At 60.9% G+C, this 10,337-nt stretch overlaps 1 protein-coding gene and 1 long non-coding RNA gene across 2 annotated transcripts; one reads left to right on the top strand and one right to left on the bottom strand.

Moving 5' to 3' along the window:
• Nucleotides 1-238: 238 nt before the first annotated feature.
• On the bottom strand, nt 239-4,693 carry LOC149126862 (uncharacterized). The gene is made up of 3 exons (XR_016234393.1): nt 4,081-4,693; nt 2,477-3,182; nt 239-399 (listed from the first exon to the last, which is right to left on the bottom strand). It is a non-coding gene; the product is annotated as an uncharacterized LOC149126862 (long non-coding RNA).
• A 502-nt stretch (nt 4,694-5,195) lies between these two features.
• Nucleotides 5,196-7,879, top strand: FOXQ1 (forkhead box Q1). The gene has a single exon (XM_051834685.3). It carries the CDS (start codon nt 5,905-5,907, stop codon nt 7,126-7,128), a length of 1,224 nt encoding a protein of 407 aa, XP_051690645.2. The 5' UTR covers nt 5,196-5,904; the 3' UTR covers nt 7,129-7,879.
• The last annotated feature ends 2,458 nt before the right edge of the window (nt 7,880-10,337 follow it).

Genomic DNA, 10,337 nt, shown 5'->3' with positions numbered 1-10,337 from the left:
GAGGGAGAGAGAGACTGCCATTCAAACACATACATACATTCAGTTTTTAGGTGGATGGTCAGATACACAGGTAATTACCTCCATGGCTTATCACAATCTTTCCCACACAATTTGCTATATGGATTTCACTCCCCCTGGGTAACTCAACTGTGCAGTCACCTCTTGCCCAACTTCTGAACAGGGACTTACTCCAGACTGAACAAGCAGCTTCTGATTCTACTTTCAGGAACACTGGCTAAGATGCTGTCCACAGACTACGAGTAAATGGCCCCAGGAATTTTCCCATCATTCAGAGACTTCTTTTATTTTTTTTTTCACTTTTCCAGTTTTCACTTGAAAACTCTACATGGCTGATTACTGCCAAGGAGTGTGCCCATCCAAGCTGTCAGTCGATCGCACCTGGAAGTATGAAAGGCAACGGGAGAAACAAAACATGTTTAATAAGGGCCTGGAACCTAGTAGTTCAATGTTTGAAATCTTCCAAAGATAAGAATTTTAGATTTAAAAATTTTCTTTGAGGAAAAAAAAAGTAGGCGCGGTAACAGCAGTGGTGGAGCAGGGGTACCCCAGGGCTCTGTCTCCAAGCCCACACCTGCCCAAGTGACAGCACTGCCTTCGCTGAAGGTAAGTGAGAGGTCACCCCGCACCCACCCCACGTGCACAAACCTCGCCCACGGGTGCAGGTGCCATGGGAGTGGTGAACTGGCCAACAAGGCAGAAGGACAGGAGACCCCACCCCAGCCCCCAGGTTTGTTTTGCTTGTTGGTCCATCTTGGCATTTGTACACCCAAGGGTGCTAACGAGGTCTCCTCTGCCTGGATTTGTGTGCACAGTGACGCACAGGCTTCCCTGAGGCTGCTGCAGAAAGAGGGTCTCCTTCCCTAGACAGACATCAGCCAGGGAAAAGTGCAGTCAGGTAAAGTGAGAAGGAGAGCGCTGGGCCACAACTGCCAAGGGACGCTAACTCTTCCTCGTTCTGCTTGTACCCCGGAAGAAGGTCCGGTCACGGGAAAGCTGTAGGGAAATACAGCTGGCGTCCCTCCAGTCTGGTGGGCTCAGAGGAAGCGCTGTCCGACCCCGCTGTAGCGCCTGGTGCTCCAGGCTCTGCAATTGCACAGGCAGCGCTCCCGTGGCACGATTCAGAGTCACAGAAGCAGGCAGCACCCCAGGATCTCTAACCCCTCTTGCACCGTGGACGCACTCCTCTGCCACTCCCCCTCCCCGGGAGCCACCATGTAGAAAGAGCGTCCTTAGTTCAGTGCCTTTCCCATCAAGAAGAAACCATCAGCACATTGCACCTGACCAGCAACACCCAGAGGCCTGAGCCTGAAATTCTTGGATTCAGCTATTCCTGTGGGACCAGCGAACCAAGAGGAGACCATTGACTAGCAAGAGAGCCCAGTCCTGTGAAAGCAGTTCTGGAGAGAAGTGGAAATGGGGAAACCTAAAAGTGCCGAGATTCAACCAACTGCTCCCGTGCCCACCACATCCCCGCAGGATTCTTCCAGTGTGTGTCAGGCAGACTATGAAGATTTGGGTTAGAACAAAGTGCTTTTTCTTCCCATGCATTTTCATTTATTTTTATTTTTAAGATTTATTTATTTAAAAGTCATTTATTTTAAAGAATGAGAGAGAGAGGGAGAGATAGAGAGATCTTCCATCCACTAGTTCACTTCCCAAATGGCCAAAATGGCCAGAGTTGGGCCAGGCCAAAGCCAGGATCCAGAAGCCTCACCAGGGTCTCCCCCATGGACACAGGGGCCAGCCTTGGGCCACCCTCTGATGCTTTCCCAGGCGTTAGCAGGGAGCTGAGTTGGAAGTGGAGCAGCCGGGACTTGAACCGGCTCCCACATGGAGTGCTAGTCGTCCACTTAACCCGCCCCCTTCCTGCCCATTTCCACTAAGAGAAAGGGCAAGGAGGGGCTTGGATTTATCTTTGTAGAGGACCTTCCCTGCCCCCTGAAATCCAGCCCCCGAGTGGGTCCCCCTCAGCACACCAAGAGAGGCTGCACAGATTCACAGCCGTGTATTTGGACCTGGGACTCTCAATGTTAGCCTGTTCTCCAACTGAGCTAATTTTTAAAGATTTATTTAGGCAGGTTAACAGAGTGAGACACACACACACACACACACACAGAAAGAGGGGAGAGAGAGAGAGAGAGAGAGAGAAACAGATACTTCCCAACTGGCTACAAGCCAGGATCCGGGACCTCCATTCTGGTCTCCCATTAGGTGGCAGGAACCTAAGGACTTGGGCCATCTTGTGCTGCTCTCCCAGGTGTCTCAGCAGGGAGCTGAATTGGAAGCAGAGTGGCTGGGTCTTGAACCAGCCCTCTGATATGAGAGGCCAGTATATACCCAGCTCTGCCTTAACCTGCCACACCCCAGTACTGGCCCCGGAGCGCCTCAATTCTTAGCGTCTCAGTTCTGCTGCAGAATTGCCCAAGTCCCCAGGGTGAGACAGCTCCAGGGTTACCTTCTCTTCAGATCCAGAGGTCGACAGCACGGGGCGGCTGGCAGAGTCGAGCAGGGGCAGGCAGAAACTCAAAGCTTCGCGCAGGCTGCTGAGCGAGCATCATCAAAAACGGTCCCGTCATTCCCTTCAGAAGGGAAGTGGTGTGCAGGGAGAATCGTCCGTCTGTCCAGCGGCAGCCCCCGGCTCAGGGTGCAGAATCACCTGAGGTATGTTGACGGAAGACTGGTGTTTAGGAACGGGGGCACTGAGGCGTCACGAAGGATTTTCAGACAGTTCCCATCGAGAAACGAGTTAATTCTCGGGGCCTGCGGATATATGCACTATCTTCCTTTGCCTGTGACCACTTCAGAGAGGCCCGAGACGGGGGAGCGTGAACTTAGCCTGCGCCATGCGTGTTCACTTAGGTTCACAGAATAGAAGGGCGAAGGGAACTGAGCTCATGGGTCTTTCTCACCTACAAGCGCTTGGTCAGGCTCCGCACACAGAAAGTCAGTACTGATACGGGCATTTATCATTCACCCAGAGGACTGGGTACTAGGCAGCGAAAAATCGCCAAGCATTTCCGAGAAACTTGCGAAGGAGTGAAATGACGCAGCTGGCGTGTCTGCAGCGTGTAGGTGCTTAGACCGGCCCCGGCTTGAGGGTGTCCTGGAGAGATGCTGAGGACGGGCGCCCTTTCTCCACGCAGGCCTGGGCTCTCTTAGGTCTGCAAAAGACGAGTGATTTCCTGGCTGTGAAACCACAGCTAAAAATAACGATCTCAACACCAGCCTCAAGGGAAAGAGCAATTTTTATTTCTGATTTTGACTGCAAACAAATAGTGTGGCATCAGTAGGTGTGGCATAAGTGTGGCCTCAGTAAGTGGCCCACTCAGGGGGCAAGGGTGAGGGGGATACAGCCACGAGCAAAAACGCCTGCCCTGGTGCAGCTTCGGTTCTGGCCCTGGGCGACTGTGACCATTGCAGGGGGCTCACCTCCTGCTGCTCTTCCCCAACCCCGCTTAGGTGGCCTCGCAGCTCTTCACCTGCCCAACCCAGAGTCACTGTGACGCAGAGAAGTTGCGCCTGCTGAGAACTGTCACGCCGGCTCATCCCAACACCATCCGCGGCCCCAGACCTGCAGAACAGACGGCAGCCTGCCCGTGGGAGTGACAGGTGAGGCAAGCCCCTGCTTTGCTTGAGCTAGAAGATGCCGAGAGCTGGGTGAAGACGGGGGCGGCTGGACCAGAGCTGGGGCGGCTCCTTTCCCTGGCTACCGTCAGACCACACTCCTGGCAGCAACACTGCCTACAACAGGGGACCCCACCTAACCCCCACCCTGGGCTAATCTCCCCCATAAAATAGGTATGGGCCCCCCTTTCCTGCCACGCCCACCCCCCAGTCCAAGCATCCCCTGCTAAATCAATGCCTTCTCACCTGTGAACTGCTCCCCCCAGCCCAATCCGGGGACCCCCTCTAAGGCAGCTGATGGCTGAGTAGAAGCCCTTTCCCACAGGCCGCGCAGGCGCACACACCTAACAAACCCGAGTCTAATCTCCAGATGAGATCATCCCCTCAAACACAAAAATAACAGAGCCATCAATGGGCCTGCCGTGGTCCACCCACCCCATTCCGAATGCCTTCAAACCTCGTTGAATGAAGATAAGAGAGAACTGTGTACGTTTGCTGCACAAATGGTGGAAAGCAATAAAATAAACATCAAAGATGGGCTCCCACGGACTCGCGGCCGCGTCGCTGTCTGCAACAAAGGCAGGAAAAAGGAGCCAACTTAGAGTGGGAGGGCAGAGGGCTAGACGTGCACCCTTCCCCGGGAGCAGCGATACCGCGAAGACGCCAAGGTGCGCTTCGCGGGCCCAGGAAGGGTCCCCCGCTTCCCGACCCCCGACCCAGTGCCCCTGAGGCCACAGCGAACATCCGAGAGGAAGGGTGGGAAAAACAGGGCCGTAGCCAGGCGGTGCGCTTGGCCGAGCCCTCGGGGCAACCTGCGCTCTGAGTCGTGCCCGTGGCTGCCAGAAGCGGGGAGAGCGTGGCTGCGCTCCGCCGGCCTCCGCAGCCGTCCCCCAGGCGAGGGCAGGCGCAGCTCGGCACCCTGTGCCAGACACAGCCGCCCCAGGAAGCGCACGCTGCCGCCCTCCCCCAGGAGCCGGCCGACAGGTGAAGAAGAAAGAAAAGCGAAAGTCGGGGTGCCGCTGAGTGAGCCAGGGTCAAGGTTACCCAGAAAGGCTCCTACCCGGGCAAGCTCAGTGCTTTTTCATTCAAAGAAAAAGCAGAGATAGTCCTTGCAAGATCAGAGGGAGGGGCACACAGCACGGGCTTCCCGCGTGGTCATCGCGATTTCGGGGGATGGGCACCTCGGCGAAGCCCTGGACAGCGGGCGCCGCTGTCCCAAGAAGCGCCGATTTCGCTACGGGGCAGGCAAACGCGCGAGGGCCGCAGGCCTGGCCAGCGCCCCGCGCGCCTGGGGCGCAGCCGTCTCGGGGGTCCACCCGCCGAGTCGCCGCTCGGGACTGCAGCGCGCGCGCACCGACCCCTCCCAGGCGGCCGGGCTCGGGTGCTCACACCTGAGCGCAGGAGCCGGCGGGCGGGGCCGCGCGCGCGCACCCGCCAACTCGCCGCGGCGCGCACACCCCCTGCCGCGCGCGCGCTCCCCATTGGCGGGAGCGGGAGGGCGGGGCCCGCCGGACCCAAAACAAACAACCTGCGCCCAGCGCCTCTGCGGCCGCGCCGCCGCGTGGCCTCGGCCTGGTGCGCGCCCGCGGGGGAGCCGCGGCCACCTTGGCCACCTCGTCCCTCCGCCCCCAGCCCTGCGCCGTCGGCGCCCAGGCCCCGCCCCTGCCGGGCGGCCGCCGCGTTATATTGGGACGGGCCGAAGGTGAAGGCTAGACGCTGCCGCGGCCAGCCGGCGCGGAGATGCTGCCCCGGAGGCCGAGCGCGGGAAGGCGGCTGCGGGCACCGCCTCGAGGACGCGGCTGCACGGGCGCGCGAGGCTGAAGGCGCCCGGCTCCGCAACAAGCGGTGGCGCGCACCGGATCCCTCCCCGCGTCGTGGCGCCCCCCGGACTCCCGTCCCGGACCGGGGACCTCCGCTCTAGGAACCGCTCCCGGACTCGTTAGCGGAGAGCCGATGCGCGCACGGCTTCGCTCGGGCAGGAACTCCTTGTAAAGCCGGCGCCCTGCGCGCGGCAGGGGCGGGCCCGCAGCCCCCCGCGCGCGACCACCCCACAGTGTCTCATCCTCGAGCCGACGACAGCACCCGCACCACCACCGACCGGCGGCTGCCTCTCCGCCCTCCCGGCGTGCCCGCCACACGCGCGAACCTCCCCGGAACGGACTCTGCCACCGAAAAGCGCCTCTGGGAAGCTGAGGAGCGCGAGGCGAGCACTCGGGGCAGGGACCGCGGCGGCGCCCACGACGAGGGCCGGGCGCGGGCATGAAGCTGGAGGTGTTCGCCCCGCGCGCGGCCCACGGGAACAAGCCGGGCAGTGACCTGGAGGGCGCGGGCGCCAGCGACGCGTCGTCCCCGCTGTCGGCTGCCGGCGACGACTCCCTGGGCTCGGACGGGGACTGCGCAGCCAACAGCCCGGCGGCGGGCGGCGGCGGCGGCGCCGGGACCCTGGCAGGAGGCGGCGGCGAGGGCAGCGCGCCGGGCGCCGAGGACGAGGGCGCGGCGGCGGCGGCGGCGGGCGCGGAGGGGGGCGCCGCGGGAGCCGGGGCTGGCGGCGGCGAGGGCGCGCGCGGCAAGCCCTACACGCGGCGGCCCAAGCCCCCGTACTCGTACATCGCGCTCATCGCCATGGCCATCCGCGACTCGGCCGGCGGGCGCCTGACGCTGGCCGAGATCAACGAGTACCTCATGGGCAAGTTCCCGTTTTTCCGCGGCAGCTACACCGGCTGGCGCAACTCGGTGCGCCACAACCTCTCGCTCAACGACTGCTTCGTCAAGGTGCTGCGCGACCCCTCGCGGCCCTGGGGCAAGGACAACTACTGGATGCTCAACCCCAACAGCGAGTACACCTTCGCCGACGGGGTCTTCCGCCGCCGCCGCAAGCGCCTCAGCCAGCGCGCCGCGGCCCCCGCGCCGGGGCTGCGGCCGGAGGAGGCGGCGGCCACGGCCGCCCGGCCCGCAGCAGCCGCCGCCGCCGCGCCCGCCGCGCCCGCCGCGCCCGCCTCTCCCCGCGCGCGCTCGCCCGCCCGCCGCGAGGGCCGCGCCAGCCCCGCGGGCAAGTTCTCCAGCTCCTTCGCCATCGACAGCATCCTCAGCAAGCCGTTCTGCAGCCGCCGCGACCGGGACGCCGCCCCCGGGGCGCCGCTGCCGTGGGGCGCCGCCGCCTGCCCGCCGCTGCCCGCGTACCCCGCGCTGCTGCCCGCCGCGCCCGCGGGGGCCCTGCTGCCGCTGTGCGCGTACGGCGCGGCGGAGCCGCCGCCGCTGCTGGCCGCCCGCGGGACCGAGCCGCCGCCGCCGCCCGCGCCTCACCTGCTGCTCGCGCCCCTGCCCGCCCCGGCCCCGGCCCCGGCCAAGGCGTTCGGAGGCCCCGCAGCCGGCGGCGCCGCGCCCCTGTACTGCCCCCTGCGGCTGCCCGCGGCCCTGCAGGCGGCCTCGGCCCGCGGCCCCGGCCCGCACCTGCCCTACCAGGTGGAGACGCTCCTGGCCTGAGCCGCGCGCCCGGACCCGCACGCGTGCGCGCGGTCGGGGAGACGCAACGCAGGCCCCTTGGGGCTGTGTGCACTTTTCTATCCAAAGGAAAAGAGACTTTAAAAAAAAAATTCTTCTTCATCAGACGTGCCTTAAACTCTAAAGCATTTTGACAGGAGGGTTTTTACTGAGTCCGGAATGTTTTTTTGTCTTTATAACGTTCCGGAGGACCAAGGCAATTCTGAGTTTCTTGGCCTCGCCTGCCCCCTCCTTCCCCCTCCCCCATCCCTACTTTTTTATTTTCCGGCCGCTCCTTCCATTGGTTTATTCCCCACCCCTTAAAAAAATCTACATCAGGGATTCATTCCGTAAGAGAGATGACTACTGCTTGGGGTCTCGGGGCCCCGCTCTGTGTACGCATGCGGCATTTACAGGTATGACTGAGTGTGAGAGAGGTTTCATGGCCAGCAATGCTTCACTGTGCCAAAAAGAGAAAAAAAAAGTTGGGTTTTTGTAATTAAATTATTTATCTATTTTTGAAACGGAATTGAAAGTGTTGCAGGCAACGGCTACAGCTTTATGAGCGGTTCTGACTGTGTTTTCTGCCAAGGGAAAGTTAGCGCTGTGTGGGGTGCCAGCGCCACGGCCACGGAGAGCAAGTGTGATTTTTATTTTTAATATTATTTTATTTGTGTCTGTGTACGTGTTCTTGTATAAATTTTATGGAACCCAGGCATAGTGCTTATTTTTTAATAAAACTCACAGACGTGCACATCTTGTGGTGATGGCTTGAGGGTGGAGGGGTTTTTGCCCCCACCTTCCGGAAAGAAAAAAAAAAACGGGTTTTGGTTTGGGTTGCAAGGAACTTCCTTCCGAACAGCTCTGCGGTAGAAGCAGCTGGTGGGGCTGCTGGCTCTCCGGACGTCCAGAGCTGGCCTTTCGCTGATGCCACTTCTGGAACCTGAAACTCGGCAAGTGCTCATGTAAGTCAGCAGAGAGCGAGCCTGGCTCCTGGAGAGCCCGAGCGAGCGGGCAGGTGGGGCTGTGAACAAGCTTGTTGTCAAGCGTTGCCAAGGAAATTAACTAATTTGGGGCCAAAACTTGCTGGAAGCCTCACCTTGGCAGGAGACGTCTCACACAGCAAAGATGACTGCAGGCAGTTTTAAGAGCAGCAGATTTGTCAAAACAAACCCACCCACCTTTTTTGCAAATGCAAAAATTCATGTGGGTGTGGACCCACCAGGAGTGGTCCCCCCCCCACTCTTCTCTCCTTTGTGAAGATGGAGTTTGCAGGGTAACAGAGGTCTCAGGAAGTACAGAGGCGGTGGGGCTCTTAACACGGTGTGGCTTGCTGAGGTCTAAAGAGAGACACCTGATGCTCAGACTAACCCTCTTGTCTTATGTAGATCCCAGGTTATCCAAGACAGGAAAGATGTTACGGGCAACAAGTCATGAGGTGGGGAAAGTTACTTCCGGATGTTGCCGTTCAGCTGGAATGCCAGGGAGAAAGACCATCCCTAAATCTAGCTTAAAAGGAACAAGTCCTGACTGATGTGGGTGACTTATGGTCACCGAGAGTGATAATGCTGGAGTTGAACTGTGAGGAGCGGGAGACCACGAAACCAACAATTAGACCCCAAAACACAACGGAGGCAAGTGGGCTAGGGGACAGCAGGTGCACCGGGTGGAGAGGGTCTTCAATCCTAGCGCCTTGTTTGCTTGTGTGACCAGAGTCAGCAGGGAGTCCGCAACAGCTGGGCTCCTCTCCTCCAATTCCAGCCACCCTGCTCTCTCCAGCTGCGGAGCCCAAGCACTTTCACCTCTTTTCCCATTCCCACATGGATCCCTGAAAAGGCCAGACAGCCCTACAAATGGCGTTCACCACCACGGCTCCTCCCAGTTCCCTAAAATCAGGGAAAGGCGGTGTCTAGACAATCACAGCCATTCTCCCCTCCCCTCAAAAACAAACAAAAATTCTCCCTTCCTAAGGATCACCCCGGATCCGGGTGGACTGGGGCCTCTGCTCTGACTTCAAGGTTTCCCATGGATGTGCGGAGCGGGGGGTCCCCGATCCCTGCGCCCCTGTACAGCGCTCCCGAAAAAGGTCCCAGCTGCTGTGCCCTGACCTCAAGGGCAGTCGTTCTGAGCGAGCCGGGAGGGGCGAGGCGATGTCCCCCTCTCCCTGGGATTCCCATTGCTCGGTGACTGCGGAAGGCTGGAACGGCGCAGGGACCTCTCAGGCCCGGGCCTTCTAAGTCCAGGCTCGGTCCTGGACCCGAGCACTCCAGGCCGCCTGAGCCACCCCCAGCCCCGCCAAACGCCCAGAAAACAGAATCCCTCGCTGGTTCTCCGAACCCCGTCTGGGCCCCATAAGTCCAAGGACAGGGCAGAGTCCGCCCCTCCTGCAGCTCTCCGTCCACTCCTGCCCCAAGCATCCCCTTCCCAGCTCCCAGCACACCCCTCCTGGGCCAAAGGGGTCGCCGCCCAGCTGTGCAAACCCCGGGGCTGTCCTTGGGCTGTGGCGGGGGGCGCGGGGCTGCACGAGGTGGGCGACGGGTCTGTTTGGTTTGGGAAACTCCCTGTGACACCTGTCAGGCCTGCCTGGGGCGAGGGCCGCGGGACGAGGGTTTTAGAGAACACCCGGGCTGCAGCGGGCTCTCTGCGCAGGCTTCCTGTCCCCCCTCCCCCGCCATCTCCGCCGAGACAAACCCTGAGAGCCCTAGGCACCACCTTGAAGCAGGTTCCTGCCGGCTCCGCTGACCGGCCATCGGCCGGCTGCCGTGGGGGGCTGGAAACCGCCTGGCACGCACGCTCTAAGCAGTGTCCTCGGCTTGTAGCCAAGTGGAACACTGTTCTCACGCGTGCGGGAGCACGGGGTGGCGGAGAACGCGCGGGGGCACCCACAGGGAAGAGCCCGCTCGCCCCATACCCTACACGCGCCTCCGCCGCCCGCCAATGGCGCAGGGATGGAGAAGACCTCCAACTTCGCTGCCTGCGTTCTTGTCTAAAGAAAAAACCAGAGCGGCCCACCGCCAGCAGGTCGAGATGCGGTCCCCTAGGTGCACCCCAGGGTCGACCTTACTGGGGAGACTCGCCCCCGTGCACTCTGTTTGCACTGCCCACCACCTTGACACACTTGACATTGTGCCAGGGCAGAGAATGTGGCTTCACACCCAGAATGCAAAGCTGAATGCAATGCCTGTCTTGAACAGTCACGCACGTCCCCAGGA

The sequence above is a fragment of the Oryctolagus cuniculus genome, chromosome 5 (genome assembly GCF_051225735.1).
Source record: "Oryctolagus cuniculus isolate XC-2025 breed Fujian yellow rabbit chromosome 5, ASM5122573v1, whole genome shotgun sequence".
Taxonomy (NCBI): Eukaryota; Metazoa; Chordata; class Mammalia; order Lagomorpha; family Leporidae; genus Oryctolagus; species Oryctolagus cuniculus.
This window is presented reverse-complemented; position numbering and strand designations above follow the sequence as displayed.

Bases quoted from the DNA above. Each gene is read 5' to 3' on its own strand.
- FOXQ1 (XM_051834685.3), top strand. From the start codon at position 5,905: ATGAAGCTGGAGGTGTTCGCCCCGCGCGCGGCCCACGGGAACAAGCCG.